The 24,932-nt window shown below is 46.2% G+C and overlaps 1 protein-coding gene across 2 annotated transcripts in view; it reads left to right on the top strand.

The window, feature by feature from the left end:
• LOC126418799 (uncharacterized) overlaps positions 1–24,932 on the top strand; it is a 49,281-nt gene that overhangs the window by 6,104 nt on the left and 18,245 nt on the right. For both annotated transcript variants that reach the window (XM_050085734.1, XM_050085733.1), the window contains exons 2-4: positions 1,379–1,615; positions 6,518–6,727; positions 19,106–19,251. In XM_050085734.1, coding sequence (XP_049941691.1) covers positions 1,379–1,615; positions 6,518–6,727; positions 19,106–19,251 — 593 coding nt within the window. The remainder of the gene's footprint in view (positions 1–1,378; positions 1,616–6,517; positions 6,728–19,105; positions 19,252–24,932) is intronic.

Genomic DNA, 24,932 nt, shown 5'->3' with positions numbered 1-24,932 from the left:
GAAAGTTCCGTGTTCCCTAAGACGCCGATCGAATGCTTCGAACGTCTTCCTGTCGGGACAGCTTCGTTCTGGAAATCTGTCTCGATACAAACGTACCGCGCCACGGCTATTGCCCCGTGCTAATCCATACATCAAATGGGCATCTGCCAACTCCGCATTTGTAAACATTGCACTGACTGCAAAACCACATTCGTGATGAACACTAACCTGTTGATGCTACGTACTGATGTGCTTGATGCTAGTACCGTAGAGCAATGAGTCGCATGTCAACACAAGCACCGAAGTCAACATTACCTTCCTTCAATTGGGCCAACTGGTGGTGAATCGAGCAAGTACAGTACATACTGACGAAACTAAAAAGAGCTCTAACATGGAAGTTAAGCGTTTCCGGACACATGTCCACATAGCATCTTTTCTTTATTTGTGTTTGAGGAATGTTTCCTGAAAGTTTGGCCGTACTTTTTTGTAACACCCTGTATTTTCCCATCAGCAGGGTTTCATAGTTCGTACATGCCATCGAAAGTGAAATGATTAAACATTTTTATGTATAACGTATTTTGTTTTTGGTTGGTATGTACGATTTAGTAACACTATATCAAAAATTTCTCTCTTTGCCTATTCCGTGGAGGACCTCCTTGTTTCTTATCAGTACATTTAAATATAAACATGCTTCTGTTGTTGTGACTTGGCAAGACAGCCAAGTCACAATGAGAGGAAGCCGAAAGGCACGCGCTTAAGCTCACGCAGGCTGGCGCGAGGTCTGGAACAGTTAAGGGAATTAATAGTAGCAAATAAAGTACGTAGTTGATATAATACTTAACTTTAATCCACAATTGTAGAACATCTCTCTTGGCGGTACATGTTACAATTAAAATATAAAATAATACCAAATGCTATGGCGCCTTGCTAGGTCGTAGCAAATGACGTAGCTGAAGGCTATGCTAACTATCGTCTCGGCAAATGAGAGCGTAGTTGTCAGTGATCCATCTCTGGCTAAGTCGGCTGTACAACTGGGGCGAGTGCTAGTACGTCTCTCTAGACCTGCCGTGTGGTGGCGCTCGGTCTGCTATCACTGACAGTGGCGACACGCGGGTCCGACGTATACTAATGGACCGCGGCCGATTTAAAGGCTACCACCTAGCAAGTGTGGTGTCTGGCGGTGACACCACAAGTACATTTAAATATAAACATGCCTCTGTGACGACGTATCCCACGCGCTTCGATTTCCATGTTTTCCAATATTCTACAGTTAATGATAACTTACCTGCACGAATTATTTCTGTGAATATCAGCCCTTGAATCTTGGAGCAGCCGACGCTACTCTGAGGAAGACTGCCAGTGTTTGGTAATGAAATGTGCCTTCCTCCTGCCGTACCAGCGGCACTGGCGAGATCCTGGTGCTGGAGTTCCCGGGACACCCAACCGCGTACTGCGGCTACCAGTCACATCCAGAGGTAGCGATCGCCGGCTCCTCCTTGAGGTTCACCGTGGTCCAGCGTGGCGAGGACGGGCGCGGAGTCAGAGACACCTACTACTGCGTGCTCGCGGGCGACGAGGTCGACTTCAAGCAGCTGGCGGAGGACAACATGCTGGCCGTCCGGCGAGGAGCTTTCACGTAAGTCTCTGCTGTTTTCAACAGACTTGTTACACTGTTCAACACACGAGAAGTGTGCCACATCGTTTCAAGCTTAAACATGCTCACACTTCGTTACATGTGATTGAAACCATATTTATGAATTTTCGCAGTTAGTTAACAGGAACAAGAGTTGCCGGATCGGTGTTCCGGTCCCTAGTCCAGTACAAAAAGGTTCGTTCCGTCGTGTAATTTCAAGTGGTAACTTGCTTTAGGAGATATCATTTACTGTATTACATTTATTTACAAGCATTGAAGACTGAGTGGTCTGTAATAACGTGTTTTCTGATATTTTCATTATCGTGATACTAATTCAATTTTTGACTGACAGCCAGACATAGTTTTCTCTAGTGGTCTCTTGTAGTATACTCAAACGACTGAACGAAAAGAGAACAGAGGACCGACAAAACAGTTACATGATATGGGTTGCACACAAATGAGATGGAACGCAATTCAGTTTGTTCGGATACTTCTGCATGATAGTACATCGTCTTTATTGTGGGAATGTAATAAATACTGGAAGGATATTGTACGCAATCAGATGGATGTTCATCAGCGAGGGAATGGTAGTTGTGATGCTGGTGTTAGGAGATGGAGAGGACGCTAGCTGGTAGTCCAGGGTCCTGAAGAACAAAGGAGACTCAAGTTAATGGGAAATGTAGGAGAGGAGAATGTGTTCTAGGTGTTTGAGAAGGTGTGAGAAATTGATTAGCTGGTACAGGATACGAGTGGGAGAAGTAGCCGAATACGGAAAGCAACTTAATGTCATTCCAGGATTCGGAGGGAGTGATGTTGCGCTTACTGTCAAGTTAAACAGATAAAGGCGGAGGAGGAGATTAGTGTTTAACGTCCCATCGACAACGAGGTCATTAGAGACGGAGCACAAGCTCGGGTTAGGGAAGGATGAGGAAGGAAATCGGCCGTGCACTTTCAAAGGAACCATCCCGGCATTTGCCTGAAGTGATATAGGGAAATCACGGAATACCTAAATCAGGATGGCCGGACGCGGGATTGAACCGTCGTCCTTCCGAATGCGAGTACAGTGTGCTAACCACTGCGCCATCTCGCTCGGTTAAACAGATAAAGTTGTGTTGCTAATGATGATGGGAGTGACATTCTTCGAAACGTCGTGCCGTTCCGGTGAACTCACCCAGCTGGGAACTCGAGAATTCAATATACCGAGTGATCAAAAAATGGCTCTGAGCACTATGGGACTCAACTGCTGAGGTCATTAGTCCCCTAGAACTTAGAACTACTTAAACCTAACTAACCTAAGGACATCACACACATCCATGCCCGAGGCAGGATTCGAACCCGCGACCGTAGCGGTCACGCTGTTCCAAACTGAAGCGCTTAGAACCGCACGGCCACACCGGCCGGCAGTGATCAAAAAGTCAGTATAAATTTGAAAAGTGAGTAAATCACAGAATAATGTAGATAGAGAGGTAAAAATTGGAATGACATGGGGTTTTATTAGAACTAAAAAAAAAAAAACGAAGTTCACAAAATGTCCGACAGATGGCGTTGGGCAGCAAAACGTCAGTGACTGCGCATGACAATCGTGTATAAAAGGAGCTATAATGAGAGAGAGGAACGGCGGACATGCCGCCGCCATCAGCCCCCGTCCACCTTCTCCAGTTTGCCGATGACACCGTCTTCCTTGCCCTTGCCCCCACCCTACAGCGCTCCCAACACCTTCTCCAATCCCATCTTGACCGGTTCACCGCTTGGTGCAACCAGTGGTTGCTCAAGGTCAATCCCTCCAAAACCCAGGCGATCATTGTAGGCAAAACCACCCCTTCCTTCCGCCTCCTTGATTTCTGCATCACCATCTATGGCCGTCCTATCGCCCTCACTCCCACCCTTAAGTACCTTGGCGTCACCCTCGACCGTCGCCTCTCCTGGACTCCCCACCTCCGGACAATCCAAGCCAAGGCACGCTCCCGACTCAGTCTCCTCAAGCTCCTCTCCGGCCGCACGTGGGGTCTGGACCCCTCCACCATCCTCCACACTTATAAATCCCTCATCCGCCCTATCCTTTGTTATGTCCATCCGGCTTGGATCTCCGCCCCCCCTTCCTTTTATAAATCCCTCCAACTCCTTGAACGCCATGCTCTCCGCCTTGCCTATCGCATCCGTCTCCCCTCCCCTACGCGGATCCTGTACGATCTCATCCCCTTCCCCCACCTCCTCCTTTTCCTTGAAAGGATACAGATCCTGTACACCTCCCACAAACTCGATCCTCCTCACCCGCTCGTCTCCCCAACCCTCTCCCACCCCCGCCCGCTGCCCCGCCTGTATTCCCACGTCCCACCTGGTCTCCATCTCTCCACCCTCCTAACCCTCTCCCAAGGTGGCTTCCGCCAGCTCCCCCTCCCTGATGATGTCCTCCTCCCCTCCATCTACCCCTCCTATCAACTTTGACCCTGCCCCACCCCCCACTTCCGGTGTCCTTTCCTTTAGGCACACTCCCTCCCTCCCTTCTCTTCCCTTCCCTTCCCTTCTCTTTCCTTTTCCCCCATCCCCTCCCTCCACCCCTCTTCCCCCCGGGCTTCCCCTCCCACTTCCTCCCTCCCCCCTTTCTCCCCTGCCCGTGGCATCTCTGCTCTCCCCTCTCCCTCTCCCACTCCCCTTCCTCCTCCTCCTCTCTTGGCAGGTCCCCGGACTCGCACACGCATAGTGAACATTCGCGCGCCGGAGATCGTCGCTATCAGTCTCTAGTGTGTGTGCTTCGTTTTGTGTTTCGTGCAGTTACAACTCAACTGTTCACATGTGCCGTCGCCGTTCTCCGTGTTTTGTGCGCCGTGTCACCAAGTGTTAGTGTTTTTATCGTCCAACGTGAACGGCTTCTTGTTTTTTGTTTTTTGTAACTACTTTCTTTGCCCGCCATTTTTTGTATTGTCTGTGTCACCTATATCATATTATTGTACCCCATAAGGCTGAAGAGCAGCGTATTAAGCTGCTGCCAGCCCGCCTGTACCAGGTGATGAAAATTACAATAAAGGAAAAAAAAAAAAGAGAGAGAATCAGATGCGCCAGCGGTCGCAGCATGTTGACTTAATCTGAAAAGGCACTTTTAGTGAATCTGTATTATCAGAATAGGGAATGTGCTAGTTCAGCGTTACGATCGTATCGCTATAGGAAGGGAATTCGAACGGGTAAAGGTCCGTTGACAAATGCAACTGTGGCGAGAATGATTTCGAAGTTCGAAGCCACGGGTTGTGTAGACGATAGACCCCGTAGTGGCCGACCGAGCACAAGGCGTAATGCTGCGGAGACAGTTCAGGAAGAAATGGAGACTGTAGCGGGTTCGTCTATGCACGGGGAAGTCAGCGCTTGTGCAGTCGCACGTCTCGCCGGCATTCCGTACACTACTGTTTGGTTGGCACTTAGGAGTACCTTCCGATGCTATCCGTACAAAATCCATTGGCATCATGAACTGTTACCTGGCGATTTAGTGAAACGGAGGACATTTGCGGTGTGGGCGTTTCAAAAGATGGCGGCAGATGGCGATTGGTTGAATAACGTGTTGTGGACCGACGTAGCTCATTTCACGCTCCGAGGGTCTGTCAACGCCCACAACTGCAGAATTTGAGTTACCGAAATTCCTAGAACTGTCGTGGAAACTCCATTGCACGACCAGAAAGTCACGGTATGGGTTGGATTTACCACATCTACCGTTATCGGGCCTTTTTTCTTCGAGGAAATGCGTGATTCTGGTTTTGTAACTGCTACCGTGACGGGTTAGAGGTACGCCGATATGTTACAGAATCGCATCATCCCCAACCTGGCTGATAAACACCTGCTGGAACGTACGATGTTTATGCAGGATGGCGCCCCACACCATATTGCTAGACGCGTGAAATATCTCTTGCGCGCGTCGTTTAGTGATGATGGTGTGCTCAGCCGCCACTTTCGTCATGCTTGGCCTCCCAGGACCTCAGTCCGTGCGATTATTGGCTTTGGGATTACCTGAAGTCGCAAGTGTATCGTGATCGACCGACACCTCTAGGAATTCTGAAAGACAACACCCGACGCCAATGCCTCACCGTTATTCCGGACATGCTTTACAGTGCTGTCCACAACATTATTCCTCGACTACAACTATTGTTGAGGAATGATGGTGGACATATTGAGCATTTAAAATGGCTCAAATGGCTCTGAGCACTATGGAACTTAACTTCTAAGGTCATCAGTCCCCTAAAACTTAGAACTACTTAAACCGAACTAACCTAAGGACATCACAAACATCCACGCCCGAGCGTAGCGGTCGCGCGGTTCGGGACTGTAGCGCCTAGAACCGCTCGGCCACTCCGGCCGGCCTTGAGCATTTCCTGTAAAGAACATCATCTTTGCTTTGTCTTACTTTGTTATGCTAATTATTGCTATTCTGATCAGATGAAGCGCCATCTGTCGGACATTTCTTGGACTTTTGTATTTTTTTTAAATTTTTTTTTTTTTGTTCTAATAAAACCCCATGTCATTCCAAGCATGTGTGTCAATTTGTACCTCTCTATCTACATTATTCCGTGATTCATTCTATTTTCAAATTTATACTGACTTTTTGATCACCCGGCATATTAATAAACGATGTTTTTTTCCTTGAGTTGTTCGTCAGCGCCGGCCGGAGTGGATGAGCGGTTCTAGGCGCTACAGTCTGGAACCGCGCGACCGCTACGGTCGCAGGTTCGAATCCTGCCTCGGGCATGGATGTGTGTGATGTCCTTAGGTTAGTTAGGTTTAAGTAGTTCTAAGTTCTAGGGGACTGATGACCATAGCAGTTAAGTCCCATAGTGCTCGGAGCCATTCGATTTTTGTTCGTCAGCTGGCCTTTCTACCGCCTTTCACCACTACGAACTGAGGAATCGTGCTCGTATTTCGCAGAGACGGTGAGCCGGCGCTGGAACTGGGGCGCGTGCACTGCGTGCTGCAGCCCGCTGCCTCGGTGCCCGCCGAAGTCTTTGACTTCCGAGCGACGCGCCTCGCCTCGGGGCTGCCTGCATTCCTCTGCCTTCGTCTGGACGCTGCCAGTAGCCTCGCTGAGCCGCTGGTGGAGAGCGCTGCGCCGCCAGTGGGGGACGCACTCGTTTTCAGGTCAGGCACTCTCTCGCCCACTTGAGCAGGCTGGTAACGCACTCCACAAAGGAGACGGTAGAACACTTAATACACTACTGGCCGTTAAAATTGCTACACCACGAAGATGATGTCCTACAGACGCGAAATTTAACCGACAGCAAGAAGATGCTGTGATATGATTAGCTTTTAAGAGCATTCACACAGGGTTGGCGCCGCTGGCGACACCTACAACGTGCTCACATGAGGAAAGTTCCCAACCGATTTCTCATACACAAACAGCAGTTGACCGGCGTTGCCTGGTGAAACGTTGTTGTGATGCCTCGTGTAAGGAGGAGAAATGCGTACCATCACGTTTCCGACTTTGATAAAGATCGGATTGTAGCCTATCGCGATTGCGGTTTACCGTATCGCGACATTGCTGCTCGCGTTGGTCGCGATTGTTAGCAGAATATGGAATCGGTGGGTTCAGGAAGGTAATAAGGAACGCCATGCTGAATCCCAACGGCCTCTTATCACTAGCAGTCGAAATGAAAGGCATCTTATCCGCATGTCTGTAAGGGATCGTGCAGCCATCTCTCGGTGCCTAACAGATGGGGACGTTTGCAAGAAAACAATCATTTGGACGAACAGTTCGACGACGTTTGCAGCAGCATGGACTATCAGCTCGGAGACCATGGCTTCGGTTACACTTGATGCTGCATCACAGACACGAGCGCCTGCGATGGTTTACTCAACGACGAACCTGGGTGCTCGAATGGCAAAACGTCATTTTTTCGGATGAATCCAGGTTCTGTTTACAGCATCATGATGGTCGGATCCGTGTTTGGCGACATCGCGGTGAACGCACATTGGAAGCGTGTATCCGTCATCGCCATGCTGGCGTATTACCTGGCGTGATGGTATGGGGTGCCATTGGTTACACGTCTCGGTCACCTCTTGTTCGCATTGACGGCACTTTGAACGGTGGACGTTACATTGCAGATGTGTTACGACCCGTGGCTCTACCCTTCATTCGAACCCTGCGAAATCCTACATTTCAGCAGGATAATGCACGACAGCATGTTGCAGGTCCTGTACGGGCCTTTCTGGATACAGAAAATGTTCGACTGCTGCCCTGGCCAGCACATGCTCCAGATTTCTCACCAATTGAAAACGTCTGGTCAATGGTGGCTGAGCAACTGGCTCGTTACAATACGCCAGTTACTACTCTTGATGAACTGTGGTATCGTGTTGAAGCTGCATGGGCAGGTGTACCTTTACACGTCATCCAAGCTCTGTTTGACTCAATGCCCAGGCGTATCAAGGTCGTTATTACGGCCAGAGGTGGTTGTCCTGGGTACTGATTTCTCAGATCTATGCACCCAAATTGCGTGAAAATGTAATCACATGTCAGTTTTAGTATAATATATTTGTCCAATGAATACCCGTTTGTCACCTACATTTCTTCTTGGTGAAGCAATTTTAATGGCCAGTAGTGTACAACTCACGGACAATCAAAGCACCCTCTTCTATACCAACTTCGTCACCTCACAGTAACAAATGCACCCGAGGTCATCAGTTGTGTGATGATTACAGGGTATTAAACAAAATGGTATTCCATATATTGAGATGTGGTAGTATGAACCAATATAAGCGAAAAAATTGTCTTCTAAACATGGGCTCTGAAATGCATCTATTGTCAAAGCTACAAGCACTTGTTCATCTTCGCTACTGTGAAACACATCTCTTCTCCTTCAAGCTCTTTCCTATTTCGAACGACCTACAGAATGCACCCCCCAAACTAATAGAAACTATTAACTACAGAATGAATCCTCCAAAAGTGAAGTACCTAAATGTCCCTACTAAAACTGAACTCCGCCCTAACGGACTACGAAGGCCCAACGGTACCGACCGGCCGCCGTCTCATCCTCAGCCCACAGGTGCCACTGGATGCGGATATGGAGAGGCATGGGGTCAGCACACCGTTCTCCCGGCTGTATGACGGTTTACGAGACCGGAGCCTCTGCATCTCGATCAAGTAGCTCCACATCCGGCCTCGCAAGGGCTGAGTGCACCCCGATTGCTAACAGCGCTCGGAAGACCTCATGGTCACCTATCCAATTGCTAGCCCAGTCCGACAGCGCTTAACTTCGCTGATCTGACGGGAACCGGTGTTACCACTGCGGCAAGGCTGTTGACAAATGGCCCTATACACGCACCAAATTTTCTTGTCAGACGGTTGGTTGAGAACGACAATTCGATAACCGATTCCACCCCCCAAACCCCGCCTCTCACGCTCTCCAACACATCTGACACCCACCTCAACTTCAAATTGTACGGCGGACCGGGTGATTCAAGAAGAAAGAACAGATTTCAATTGTTTGTTACGGAAAAACTATTAAAAATAGAAACATATTCCGCATGGCAATGCATACAAGAAATGTCAAAGTTTTGACACAGCTTTGATGTTGTTTGTTTGTAGCAAGAGAAATCATTTTCTGTGTTGGTATTTTCGCAAAGTTAATCCAATGGTCAAGGGCAACGTGCATTCCGCTGTCGATCCAGCAAGAAGCCACCTCTGCACATGCAGATTAACGTCTGAGATACAGAATTCTCAGAAGCTGGTTGCATATGTAAAGGGAAGAGCACTGGTCGGCCATGCAAGTCTACGACCATAACAGAAGGAACGCATTATGCACTTCATTTCTCCAGTATATGGAATATGATATTTTTTATGAAAGATTCATTTCTTCGGATGAATCGACGTTTCATATGTCGGGTACAGTTAGCCGCCATAATGTAACAATTTGGGGGAGGTGGGGAGGGTCACAAAACCCTGGCATGACATGAAAGAAGACACGAAAAAGACTCACCGAAATTGAATGTGTTTTGAGCTGTTTCTGTTCACAGAGTTTATGGATCTTTCTTCTTTGTGGAGGAAACTCTGGCAGGAATATCTTACCTAGATATGATGAAGAATTGATTGTTTCCCCAACTTCAGGAAGATTATAATGATTTCATTTTTATGCATGACAGCACTCCACGCCACCTACCTCTTGAGGTGCAGAGTTATCTTGTAAACACCATCCCACAAAGTTGGATTGGAAGAGGTGTGCAAGAAGACCTTAAGTAGTGGAATAAAGCTGTTTCAAAGACAAATAATTTATTCACAATGGCGACTAGCTTTTTCCCACTCTCATTCCATTTGACATTACACCCCATCCACCCCCTGGAAATGGCGTGAAATATTGGCAGGAAATAGCGCAATTGGGGTACCTCCACTATCCTAACTCCCTCACCCCCCCCCACACCCCTATGTGGTCACCCAATCTGCACCCGTCCTATGATATCATCCCTGTAAATGGCAGAAAATTGTCAGTCTCTGTTCAGATGCAAGAGAGGAAGGCTAGGTTAGTGTACTTTTTTACATTTTTTTGTGGGAAACGGTAATACTGTGCTGGACTGGAAGGCAGGGTATTATATATATATATATATATATATATATATATATATATATATATATATATCAACTGGACTATTTAGAGTAACCTAAGTTGGAGACGTGTGTTCGCCTTGAACTGCAAGGACCGACTGAGCCAATTCACACTACATCCACCAGAGAGCACTGTTGGCCTACCCCCTCCTGCTCGCCCCTTCCCACCCCTCTTATGAGGTCACTCACTCTCACCACCAACCCCTGGCATGGAAATGGCAGGAAAAGGTCAGTATCTGTCCAGCTGTCAGAGAGGGAGGTTAGGTTAGCGTACTTTATTTTTTATGGGAAACTGAAGTAAAGATCACTCCTAATTATACATTTACATGCACAGTACTACATGAGTGCCTAAAATCTTAATATGCAAAAAATTTGAGATGTCATTCAACTGGTGTTTTCTTGCTGGAAAGATTCACAATTCCGCACTAGTAGCAGGCGGACTCAAAAAATTAATAATAGCTCTACGTAGGACACTTCCTTCACCTACAAGCCGAAATTGAACAATAATTGAAACAACCCCGTAAACTGGTGCGTGCAGAGAATTTAAGAAGAGAACTGCAGTTATGTTAAAAAATTGGACTTCACGTACCTGTTACTTACAATAACACCATGGCAAAAAAACGATTGTACGAAAGATAACACTACTTCTTCCGTAAATTACAACTGCATGCTGTGGGATATAAAAACATGAAAAAGCTTTATAAATTAGCAGGTGCTGCGTCTACGACGCAGATAAACCATTTGTCTGCAATGTAGCCTTGTACGGAAGTGAAACGTGGAGGGTAAGTTCAGACAAGGAGAGAAACCTTTTGAATTGCGATGCTACAGAAAAATGCTTAAGAATATACGGGTAGTTCGAACAACAAAGGTAAAAAGCAAAGGAAGAAAGAAACTTAAAGCACAACTTGACTAACAAAAGGAATCGGCTAATACATAAGGATTGTGCAAATGTTCGCAAAGCCTTGGTTTTGCTGTTTGGTATTCCGATTGCTATGGGTTTATTTATCGATTGTGATTTTTTATTTGTAGTTCACTGCTGCTATTTGAGTTTACATATTGTTATTTTGTCATTCAGAGATACTGAGTGGAGTTGTGGAAGCCACAAAATGGAGAGCCAAGTGGAGAAATCGGAACATTTCTAACATATGCCATTGAACGGAGTACCACAAAAAAATTGTTTTCTCGTTTTAAGGAGGATCGTTTTGAGATTATTGACTCTCCTCATTCAGGAAGACATTAGGGGTCTGATGAAGCTCGTTTCAACGCATTAATCCACACTTATCCACGTCAGTGTACTCGGGAACTGCTAAATGTGATCATTTCATCATTCTGCGACATCTGTACGCAAACGGAAGCTTCAAAAATCAGGTGTTTGGGTACCGCATGCGCTAAAACAAAATCACAGAAAATAGTGCATGAACATACACTACTTGCCATTAAAATTGCTACACCACGAAGATGACGTTCTACAGATGCGAAATTTAACCGACAGGAAGAAGATGCTGTGATATGCAAATGATTAGCTTTTCAGAGCATTCTCACAAGGGTAGCGCCGGTAGCGACACCTACAACGTGCCCACATGAGGAAAGATTCCAACCGACTTCTCATACACAAACAGCAGTTGACCGGCGTTGCCTGGTGAAACGTTGTTGTGAAGCCTCGTGTAAGGAGGAGAAATGCGTACCATCATGTTTCCGACTTTGATAAAGATCGGATTGTAGCCTAACGCGATTGCGGTTTATCGTATCGCGACATTGTTGCTCGCATTGGTCGAGATCCAATGACTGTTAGCAGAATATGGAATCGGTGGGTTCAGGAGGGTAATACGGAACGCCGTGCTGGATCCCAACGGCCTCGTATCACTAGCAGTCGAGATGACAGGCATCTTATCCGCATGGCTGTAACGATTCGTGCAGCCACGTCTCGATCCCTGAGTCAACAGATGGGGACGTTTGCAAGACAACAACCATCTGCACGAACAGTTCGACGACGTTTTCAGCAGCATGGACTATCAGCTCGGAGACCATAGCTGCGGTTACCATTGACGCTGCATCACAGACAGGAGCGCCTGCGATGGTGTACTCAACGACGAACCTGGGTGCACCAATGGCCAGACGTCATTTTTTCGGATGACTCTAAGTTCTGTTTACAGCATCATGATTTTCGCATCCGTGTTTGGCGACATTGGGGTGAACGCACATTGGAAGCATGTATTATTCATCGCCATACTGGCGTATCACCCGGCGTGATGGTATGGGGTGCGTCTCGTCCACCTATTGTTCGCATTGACGGTACTTTGAACAGTGAACGTTACATTTCAGATGTGTTACGACCTTTGGCTCTACCCTTCATTCAACCCCTGCGAAACTATTTTAGCAGGATAATGCACAACCGCATGTTGCAGGTCCTGTACGGGCCTTTCTGGATACAGAAAATGTTTGACTGCTGCCCTGGCCAGCACATTCTCCACATCTGTCACCAATTGAAAACGTCTGGTCAATGGTGGCCGAGCAACTGGCTCGTCATAATACGCCAGTGACTACTCGTGTTGAAGCTGCATGGGCAGCTGTACCTTTACACGTCATCCAAGCTCTGTTTGACTCAGTGCCCAGGCGTATCAATGCCGTTATTACGGCCAGAGGTGGTTGTTCTGGGTACTGATTTCTCAGGATCCATGCACCGAAATTCCGTGAAAATGTAATCACATGACAGTTCTAGTATAATATATTTGTCCAATGAATACCCGTTTATCATCTGCATTTCTTCTTTGTGTAGCAATTTTAATGGCCAGTAGTGTATGTGCGCCTCTATTTGCTCATCATCAGCTGGCTCGTGAACAACACCGACGTTTACTATCCTGCATCGTTATCGCCGACGAAAAATGGTGTCCTTAAGCTAACATTAGGAAAAGAAATGGGGGTTGAACCCAAAGAAAGCAGCAACTCCCCGTACAAAGATTTGCGTGCATTCATAAAAGACACTGTTATGCACTTGGTGGAACAGCGACAATTTGGTGTACAACAAATTGCTTGCCCGAGATGTAACCACCACTTCTGACATTTATTGTCAACAACTGAGACGTCTTGCAGACGCAATCCAAGAACAACGACCAGAAAGACTGCGTGAAGTGATGTTGTATCACGATAACGACCACCAGCGCTCTGCTAGACTGAGAAAAAACATTATCTAGGAGCTGCGTTGGGGAAGTCATTCACCTTGTTCAATGGATCTTGTGCCCTTAGATTTTCGCGTTTTCCGCCCTCTGTCGAACAACCTTCGAAGAACTTCTTTTCCAGGTTGTAACGAGCTCCGAACATGGCTCGACGAGTTAAACCACGTTATTCCTATAACTGCGGACTCGAAAAGTTACCCCAGCGTTGGCAGAATGTTGTAAATAATGGAGGAGAGTGACTGAAGTCTCTGTCATGTGTGACTGTTGTGATTATCAAACTTAATGGAGAAACGCTACCAACTTATGCTCCAACCGAGTACATTCTGAGGCATCAAGGACTAGAGCCAGTTTTGTATGGAAAGTAAGCGTGTGAGATGAAAGATTAGTGGGAGACCTAGGCGTGAACGCAGTAACCAGGTTCAAAAAGATGTAGATAACAGTAGTTAATCAGGGATTAAGGTGCTTGTACGGGGTAGACTAGGGTAGACAGCTGTGTCAAATCGATGTTCAGGCTGATAATTACAGATAACAACCACGCCTCGTTTCTGCTATGTCTCAACCCTTTTTAGTTTACTCTCAGTCAGTGTTCTGGGTTCAGTCTGCACTTCTTCCTCTTATCACAGAGGCTGGCAAGCAGGGTATATACAGAATACAACGCCGTACCGCCGAACTCATTCTGATGTCATTATTATAGTGTAAGGAAAATATGGTCGTCTAAAATGGCAATGCTCCCACCACGTACTCAACAGTTTCGCTATTCCCTCCCTAAGACGCTTACTTCCTCTGGTCCAAACGGTCGCACACTGAACATGTGTGGGATACGACAGAACGTGATTTGTCCTACTGCGCGTTACCTACAGTTAGTCTTGAGCAATTGGCACAACCAGTTGAATTAGTATGGAACAATGTTTCTGAAGACGACATGTAACATTTCGTTTTAGATACTCATCCCCATCAGCTCTGTTGGCGAATTGCCATTCAGCTGATGTTGTTACAGGGTATAAAATTCACATCGCGTTTGCCAAGTGGCAATACACTCAGATCTCTTGAAGCATCACCACAGTTTTAGGAAAACATTTATTTGATATTATTTCTTCACACATGATGCTCTGAGGTGATAAAAGTCATGAGGCAGCGACACGCACATTACAGATGGCGGCAGTATCGCATACACAAGGTATAAAATGGCAATGTATTGGCCGGGCTGTCATTTGTACTCAGCTGGTTCATGTGAAAGATATCCAAAGTGGTTATGGCTGCGCGACGGGAATTAACAGACTTTGAACCGGAATTATAGTTGGAGATAGACGCAAGAGACATTCAATTTCGTATTACAGGTGTTACTCTCACCACGGATATCGCAGTAGCCAACGACCATCGGTTATCGACCCAGAGCAGCGGCGTTTGCATATAGTTGTCAGTGCTAACAGACAGGCAACACTGCGTGACATAACCGCAGAAATCAATGTGGGACGTACGACGAACGCATCCGTTAGGGCAGTGCGAAGCAATGTGGCGTTAACGCGCTATGACAGCAGACGACCGACGCGAGTGTCTTTGCTAACAGCACAACAACACCGTGAGCGCCTCTCCTAGGCTAGTGACAATACCGGTTGGACACTAGACGATTGGAAAACCGTGACCTGGTCAGCTTAGTCCCGATTTCAGCTGGTAAGAGCTGATGACAGGTTTCGAGGGTGGCGCAGACCCCACAAAACCATGGACGCACGTTGTCAACAAGGCTCTGTGCAAGCTGGTGGTGGGTCCATAATGATGTGGGCTGTGTTTATATGGAATGGACTGGGTCCTTTGGTCCAACTAAACTGACCATTGACTGGAAACAATGCAATGCAATTTTTGTGGGTGACAGTGTGCTATGTCACCAGAAGACACTTCTTCGAGATTCGTTTGAAGAACATTCTGGAGAATTCAAGGGACTGATTTGGCCAGCAAGATCATCCGACATGAATCCCATTGAACATTTATAGTACGTAATCGAGAGGTCGGTTCATCCACAGAATCCTGCAACATTTTCGCAATAATGGACAACTACAGAGACAGCATTGCTCAATATTTCTGGGGGGGGGGGGGGGGAGGGAGGGAGGGGAGCTCCAACGACTTGTTGAGACGATGTGGCGTCGAGTTGCTGCCTTTCGCCTGGCAAAAGGAGGTCCGAAACAATATTAGGAGGTATTCCATGACTTTTGTCATCTCATTGTGTGTTGCAAATGGTAGATACGCGAACACGTGAAAGGGCACATTTCGTCTTGCAAAGGGTTAAGCATTATGCCAAATAGTCTGCTTATAATAAAGTTATGAAATGAATCATTTCAAACGAACTATTAGCTTAGAAAATGTTCTATAGGCAGCAGACCTGGTCGTGGACGGTGCAAGTTCAATAGAAACATAAGTATTATCCGGTGTTCCGCAATGATGGTAACATAAACAACCACCAATCACTTATTTGTATCTCAGCTCGAATTTGACTCTCGAACCGTGAAAAATGAGGGTTCTGTAATTTTCTGAGGAAAGAAAACTAAATTAATTAGTAGAGTTGCAAACATTTCTTCGTCATTTTAAAACTGAAATCTCAATTATGAATGTAAAGAGGGTTTAAGCTGGATGCCATTGATGTCTAAATTTTTGGAGATCTTGGCATATTTGCAAACCACATATGGTTTAATTTTCATGGGACTGCACATTAGAAATTGTCGGATGATAACGATCCAGGAATGCCGAGCAAGTTTTAGCTACGATATTGTATTTTTTGACGGCCATACTCATGTTGTCCATCATTAGCTATTTAATGTACTGTAAATAGCTGTCTTTAACATACTAACTAGTTTCAGGATGTGGCCATTTTTAAATGCAGATGTGCATCGATAACGTGTGTGTCAGAACATTTAAAATCAGTTCGTATTGTGTGGACCTAATTACTCGCGATAGTGACTGGCTGTCAAACTCATGTTGCCCACCATAGGCTATTTAATTTATTGAAATGAGTTGACCTTATACTCCAACATCTAATTTGAATTTCTAGCTGATTTCAGGCAGTGGCTGTTTTTAAATGTACACTATATGACCAAAAGTATCCGAACACCCCCAAAAACATACGCTGGAAAGGGGCATTGTGCTGCCCCTTACTTGCAGGCACTCCATTCAGCGACTACTGAGGTAGTCATTAGACATCGTGAGAGAGGAGAATAGGGCGCTCCGCGGAACTCATGGACTTCCAACGTGGTCAGGTGATTAGGTGTCACTTGTGTCATACGTCTGTACGCGATATTTCCACACTCCTAAACATCCCTGGGTCCACTATTTCCGATGTGGTAGTGAAGTGAATACGTGAAGGGACATGTACAGCACAAAAACGCAACAAAAGCGTACAGGCCGACCTCGTCTGTTGACTGACAGAGACCGCCGACAGCTGAAGAGGGTCGTAATTTGTAATAGGCGGACATCTATCCAGACCATCACACAGGAATTCCGAACTGCATCTGGATCCACTGCAAGTACTATGACAGTTATGAGGGAGGTGAGAAAACTTGGATTTCATGGTCGAGCGGCTGCTCATAAGGCACACATCACGCCTGTATATGTCAAACATTGGCCAATTGAACAGTGGAAAAATGTTGTGTGGAGTGATGAATCACGGTACACAATGTGGCGATCCTATGGCAGGGGGTGGGTATAGCGAATGCCCGGTGAACGTCATCTGCTACCGTGTGTAGTGCCAACAGTAAAATTCGGAGGCAGTGGTGTTATGGTGTGGTCGTGTTTTTCATGGAAGGGGCTTGCACACCTTGGTATTATGCGTGGCACTATCACAGCACAGGCCTACATTAATGTTTTAAGCACCTTCTTGCTTCCCATTGTTGAAGATCAATTCGGGATTGGCGACTGCATCTTTCAACACGATCGAGCACCTGTTCGTAGTGCACGACCTGTGACGGAGTGGTTACACGACAATAACATCCCTATAATGGACTGTCCTGCACAGTGTCCTAACCTGTATCTTGTAGAACGCCTTTGGGATGTTTTGGAAAGCCGACGTCGTGCCAGGCCTCACCAACCGACGTCTGTAAGTCTCCTCAGTGCAACACTCAGTGAAGAATGGGCTGCTATTCCTCAAGAAACCTTCCAGCACCTGACTGAACATATGGCTGCGAGGATGGAAGCTGTCATCAAGCCTAAGGGGGGGCCAACACCACATTGAATTCCAGCATTACCGATGGAGTGCACCACGAACTTGTGAGTCATTTTCAGACAGGTGTCCGGATGTAATGGAGATGTACATCGATAACATGTGTCGTCGTATTTAAAAGCAGTACGTGTTATGCGGACCTGAATAAGAACCTAATGGAGCTTTTGCCTAATGAGGCTTGGCTGCATTTGAACATGGGCATAACCAGAAAGTGGCTAGTAATAGAAAATAAATATTGAAGTTAACCTTCAGTTTGCTCTAGTTCATTAAACAGCCTGTTGTGTCAATTATGTAGACAAAAACAAATATCATCCGTCTTTTGCAACTGATTGTTTACTTTGTTTTTAACCAAACACGTTTCATACATTCATATTAGACATCATCAGATTAATGTTTAACTACACATATTATGATGTGAGTTAGGTAATCTTACTATTTACAAGGGTTGGGTTATGTTTCATTACGTGCTGCCGGCCGCGGTGGTCTTGCGGTTCTAGGTGCTACAGTCCGGAACCGCGGGACTGCTACGGTCGCAGGTTCGAATCCTGCCGGGGGCATGGGTGTGTGTGATGTCCTTAGGTTAGTTAGATTTAAGTAGTTCTAAGTTCTAGGGGACTGATGACCTAAGATGTTAAGTCCCATAGTGCTCAGAGCCATTTGAGCCATTACGTACTTTTATGTTTCCTGTTCTTTTCACGTGTCCATCCGTTCTTTTGTAGGCACTAGAAGAACATAATGTATTAACGTTTCTCGCTGCACACTGTGCCTCGCCTTGATGTAGGACTGACTAAGGGATCATGGGAACTGTAGAGCGTGGGATTCTAGCGTGATAATGACCTGAGGAGAAATGCTGAGTTGCTGAATTGGTAGTATGGTAGTGCAGGCACTATGTGTGTGTGTGTATGAGAGAGAGAGAGAGATAGAGAGAGAGAGAGAAAGAGAGAGAGAGGGGGGGGGGAAGAGTATTTGTTTGTGTTTCAGTTTCATATTTTAATTCTTCTTTATTTCTTATGGTAAACTGCGAATTAGTTGGAATATTTTCCTTCTATTATTGCTTGTTGGCCATTTGCTATATTTTCACTTTGTTTTATAGCGCTTGCACGGAATGTCCTTCCTGGAGAATGAGCCTGTCGTTGCTTTTATTATTATGGCGTAAGAATACCACGTCTGGTTTCACACCACTGTGGAGGCGATGTTCTGCGTCTCGTAAAAGACGGATTGTAACTACACGATAAACGTAATTGAAGTAGCAACTGAGAAAGAGAAGCTGCAAAGATATTAACAACATAAACAGGCTGTATTGTACGGAATGGTTTAGATTTTCAGAAAATACAATGAGGCTGTGGACGAGAATGGCTAGCAACGAATGTCACATTATTACATCGCGTACATTAACTATCCAAATCGTTACATTACCATTTGTCCAAACGTAGTTCGTGAAACGAATGGGATTAAATCAGCCCTTATTGGATAAAGCCACGACAGATATATACAGGTAAAGACTTGATTCTATTTTACCTGGCACTAAGGAGGATTTTCGTCTGCAGGTTCATCCGCGTTAACGTGCCGGATCTAGTGTGCCGTCCATTTTCGGACGTTCCTCTGTCGGAGTCGGACATCGAAGTGGAACTCTTTGGTTTCTTACATCCAGCCAGTGGGCCACTCAACTGTCGTTTCCGGCGTGTTTACGAAGGTAAGTAACGTTGAGATATCATAGTTAACTATAGATAACGATATGACAGGCGAAGACGATGACGTTGGTAGATTTCAATAGGCTGGAATGATTCTGGAGAAATGCAATAAGTCTTCAGAGGAGAGTGCTTATAATACATTAGTAAGACCTACCCTATTGTTCATGTACGAGGTGCGTTCAGTAAGTAATGCAACGCCTTTTTTGCTTGGCCAATTTTGGTTGCTGTGGGACATCGTGGAAAATTCAGCCCCTACATTTTCATGAAGTTCCGATAGGTGCCGGAGATATACGCAGTCTTCAAAATGGCGTCTGCAACGGAGGTCCGTTCCGAACAGAGAGCTGTAATTAATTTACTTTCGACGGAAACCCAGAGCATCGTAGATATTCATAGGCGCTTGCAGAATGTCTATGGTGACCTGGCAGTGAACAAAAGCACTTTGAGTCTTCGGGAAAGGCGTCTGTCATCATCTCAACAAGGCCGCGCAAATCTCTCTGATTTCCCGCGTGGTGCGCCTCATACACTCATACCTCACAGCAAGAGTTTCAACCCTGACGTGCAGCGAAAACAGTCAACACGACACGGTATACACGCTGGAGTACCCCAGGGAAGCATCCTAGGGCCCCTACTGTTTAACCTCTACATAAACGATCTCTCAAGCACACACAACACAACGATAGCAATCTACGCGGATGACACAGCCATCGTCGCGCAAGATTGGAAACCATCAAACATTACGTCACGCTTACAGGCCGCACTCAGAGTGGCTGAGTCTTGGTTAGAGAAATGGCGTGTTAGAGTAAACGTCGACAAGTGCGAAGCCGTTCTGTTCACTAGAAGACCGAAGCAACTGCGCAAACACCGATACTGTAGACCAATAACTCTACATCCACGCCCAATACGTTTCCGCGAGAAAATCAAATACCTCGGTGTCTGGCTGGACCGGAAATTACTCTGGGGGGACCACATGCAACACATGACCAAGCAAGAAAGCGCGAGGCTCAAACAGCTTTATCCTATGTTCAACAGGCGTAGCACACTGAACAGAAGGGTGTCGAGGTCCATGTACATGACAATTATTCGACCCCTGATGACGTATGCAGCCCCTGTCTGGGGATACGCTGCGCCCACACGCCTGCGCCGTCTGTATATCGCCGGCCGGAGTGGCCCAGCGGTTCTAGGCGCTACAGTCTGGAACCGCCCGACCGCTACGGTCGCAGGTTCGAATCCTGCCTCGGGCATGGATGTGTGTGATGTCCTTAGGTTAGTTAGGTTTAAGTAGTTCTAAGTTCTAGGGGACTGATGACCTCAGAAGTTAAGTCCCATAGTGCTCAGAGCCATTTTGAACGTCTGCATATCATACAAAACAAAGCAATCAAAATCATAAGCAATGCTCCACGATACACACGCATCGCGGACCTTCACCGGGAATACCGACTTGAGACTCTCACGGAGATAATCCACAAACTCACCACAACACTATACAGAAACTCCAGACATTCGCAGAACCCGTTTATTCTGAATCTGTGGAACTACGACCACAACCATAAATGGAAACATAAAAGACCAGAAGACATACCTGTAAGGACCTAACATCTATGGCCAAGTACACGCAAACACAACGGTACAGGTGAGCCCCTGTTAATCAGCCACTATTACTGGATATACAGTTGGAACACACTTGTCGAATAACTGGCACCACGCAGGGAAGCCGTACCATACACTACATGGAGACAAGCTCCCCCCCCCCCTTCCCCCCCCCCCCAAACAATGAGATGATCTATGACCGATCTCCCACTAATATATAACGATCCAGATCGTTCCAGGAATTCAGCGGCTGCAGCAGACTCGAATACATCGCCATCGCCATCGCCTGCCACGGCAATGATGCATGGTACCCATACTAACAAACCCAACCTTGCATGAACTATCGCAGCTAGTAAGCCACTACTGCTCTTACTACCCATCCCACTGTCGCAGAGGCTTTTTTCCCACGACACGAGCCTTGGCACTTTTTTCCCTCTGTTCTTCAAATTGCTGCCCTCATTCGCGTTTCGTCCACTTCGTATCACCTGATGGACCGTGTTAATATGTAGTCTTACCCAGACGCACGGATAACATCACAGCCTAGCATCCTGTGATCCACCTATTAGATAACTAACATGTTGTCGGAGGTGACAGTAGAACTTTTGATTTGGTCACCACGTTGGTGCGGGCACGGAGGGGCCCCATCTCTATCCCGCGTGCCGGCCGGCCGCACGTAGCTGTGACTCCTTCAGTATACGGACGTGCGGACACTCTCATTCGAGGTGTCAACGGATCACAGTCAAACATTTCACTAATCCGCTGGACGTCTCTGTTGGTAGTGCTGACACTCGTCCACCAGTTAGGGTACCCACAGTTGGTACCTGCTGGGTTCCTCGCCGACTAACAGAAGAGCATGAGGAGCAACGAAAGACCGTCTGTGCGCAGTTGCTTGTGCGTTACGAGGGTGATCGTAACAATTTCCTGTCGAACATCGTCACAGTCGATGAAACGTGGGTTCATTACGTCGAACTGGAAACAAAACGGCAATCCATTGAGTGGCGCCACACCACCTCTCCTCCGAAGAAAAAGTTAAAGCCGCGCCCTCAACCTGTAAAGTCGTAGCGACAGTCTTGTGAGACAGTGAAGGAATTATTCCGTATGATATCCTCCGTCAAGGTGCAACCATCAACTCTGAAGTGTATTGTGCTACCCTCAGGGAACTGAAGAAACTATTTCGAAGTGTTCGTCGCACAAAAATGCAAACGAACTTCTCATTCTCCATGACAACGCAAGGCTTCACACAGATCTGCGCACCTGAAAGGAGCTCACAAACCTTCATTGGACTGTTCTTCCTCATCCACCTTATAGCCCGGATCTCACGCCTTCCGGCTTCCTTCTGTTTGACCCAATGAAGGATCACTCTGCGGTAAGCAGTACGTGGATGTTTGGGAGATTGTTGATGCAACAGAACGTTCGTTCTGACTTCGACAGGTAGTGTTGAACCTTGCGGGCATCTAGGCCACCCAAGTAAGGTTGCGTAAGGCTGTCACATTGAAGGAGATTATGTTGAAAAATAGAGTTTTATAGGCAAGAGAGTGTGGAGAATATGGTGTAATGGAATCCTGAATAAAACCAACATGCTTCCTCAAAAAGTGTGTTGCATTACTTAGTAAAGGCCCCTCTTATGTTGAATCCATAAAAAATAGGACTATCAGGGGCTATAGGACGTATGCAAAGGAGAGTAGCAGGTATCATCACAGACTCGTGTGAGCCACGGAAGAGCGTCACGTAGGTGCTGAAAAATCTGAACAGGCAGAGGCATGAAAATAGGCGCAAGTCATTTCTCGAAACCAGCATAAAGTGAGGAATCTAGGAATATACTGCAATACCCTATATGTCAGCCCCACAGGGGGTGCGAAGACAAGATTAGACTAACTTATTTCAGCGTGCCAAGTGTAAACAATTCTTACAGTGCTCCTTATGTTAATGAAATTCAAAGGAGTTTATACAGATATTAGAATGGGAGGTACCCTCTGCCGTGTACTTCACAGTAGTTTGTATAGTATACACATGGACGTACAATTCACAGTATGGGTCCTCGTGCCTTCCGCACGTTCAAGTATCATCATATTAATTATTGGCGCTGTAACGTAACTTACCTACTGACGACAGTTACTCAGGCCCATAGTTCTTGACGTTTTGCGACCTAACCATAAAACAAGAAACACCCGTCTGTTGTTGATTCAACGACTGGGGCTCCGTCTCACAAGCGAACTGCTAAAACCGAATAAAATGGTTCTTTTGCTACGGAGATAAGTCTGTTCTATCACTCATAAAAGTCTATTTTCTTCTGAACTCATCATTTACGAACTGATATTTGAAGGATAACGAATCTAAAGACTGCAGTTGTATAAACTGCTCAAGAAACAATCAGGTGGAACAATTATGGCTAGCGGATTCGTAGGAGCCATACATAATATATTATTTGGTGAATACTAAACATATATTTGATAAAATCTTGAAAAAATACACGTCAACACCTGCACTACTCACAGAGCCACATTTTCGAAAATAGAAGTTACAACCTAACCTACCCTTACTTTCCGAACAGCCCTCGTACAATGGCATGAGAACACCACTTGGTGCCCGCATCTCGTGGCCGTGCGGTAGCGTTCTCGCTTCCCACGCCCGGGTTCCCGGGTTCGATTCCCGGCGGGGTCAGGGATTTTCTCTGCCTCGTGATGGCTGGGTGTTGTGTGCTGTCCTTAGGTTAGTTAGGTTTAAGTAGTTCTAAGTTCTAGGGGACTGACGACCACAGCAGTTGAGTCCCATAGTGCTCAGAGCCATTTGAACCATTTGAAAAAAACACCACTTGGCGGTGTTAACACCGCTGTACTCGAGTCCGGCCACAGTTTTAGCACATCTCTCGATATTCCTGCGTAAAAGTTCAATATAAAACTAACAAGTGTTACGTTACTGTACACGACTTTTCAAAAGTTTTCGAATGCCGATAACAAGGGTAACGCTACATTTAAAGAATCGAACTTGCTTCAGTATCTCAGATGATACAGCAATTAAGAGGACTAAATGTACAAAAAAATTATACTATCTGACCAAACGTATCAAGACACCTATATAAATAAGGAATTCACCACTAGATGTCACCAGAGGTGGACGAGCCAATATGAAAGAAGGCAGGGAGTATTATTTCGTCACTATAGAAGCAATAACAACACAATCCATTGCGTGATTAGTGACTTCCAATGTCTGCTAGTCATTGACGTCACCTGAGTAACAGATCAATCAGGGATATTTCAAAGCTTCTAAGGCTGCGCAAATCGACTATTAGTCACATGACTGTGAAGTGGAAATGCGTAGGAACAAACAGTGGTGAGCCAAAACCAGGCAAACCTCACACAGTGACGGACAAGGCCGGTCGATCATAGCGGAGGATGGCTGTAAAAAAATAGCATGAAATCATTGGAAGGGAATCATTCGTGAGCTCCAAAATGCTACCAGCATACCAGATAATGAAAAAGTAGGGAGTCAAAAATAAATGTGTACCACGGCCTAGCAGCTCATCGTAAGTCACATATTCTTGTAGTCATTGCTGTGCGACGCTTGAGATAGCGATGCTGCTGGGCAGTGGATGACTAGAAACGAGTAATTTGGAGTAATGACCCTGTGGCTATGCAATGGAGGGGTTTCGGTTTGGCGAATGCCTGGAGAACGTTAACTGTTATCATATGTAATGTCACGAGTGAATTACAGAGGAGGTGATGTTACGGTAATAGGGTGTTTATTTTGGTTAGTGAGTGGTTCCTTTACTGCGCTTCAGAAAACAATAAATTCAGACGAATATGGAAACATTTGAAAGCCTTGTGTACTGCTTACAGTAGAGGACCAGTTGGGAGACGATTTGTATCACAGTGACAATGGTCCATATCATAAAGCAGCATCTGTCAGAACGTTTTGCGGACAAGAACATTTTTGAAATATACTGGCCAGCCCAGAAACCCTATCTGAAACCAATGCAACACCTTTGGGGTGACTTGGAACGTTGGCGCCGCTCCAAATCCCAGCGTGCAGCATCACTGCCATCTCTGATTTCTGCTCTTGAGGAGCAATTGGCTGTCATCATTCCACAGACTTTCAG

The sequence above is a fragment of the Schistocerca serialis genome, chromosome 9 (genome assembly GCF_023864345.2).
Source record: "Schistocerca serialis cubense isolate TAMUIC-IGC-003099 chromosome 9, iqSchSeri2.2, whole genome shotgun sequence".
Classification (NCBI taxonomy): domain Eukaryota; kingdom Metazoa; phylum Arthropoda; class Insecta; order Orthoptera; family Acrididae; genus Schistocerca; species Schistocerca serialis.
The sequence above is the reverse complement of the archived record's forward strand: the minus strand, read 5'-3'. Positions and strand labels throughout refer to the sequence as shown.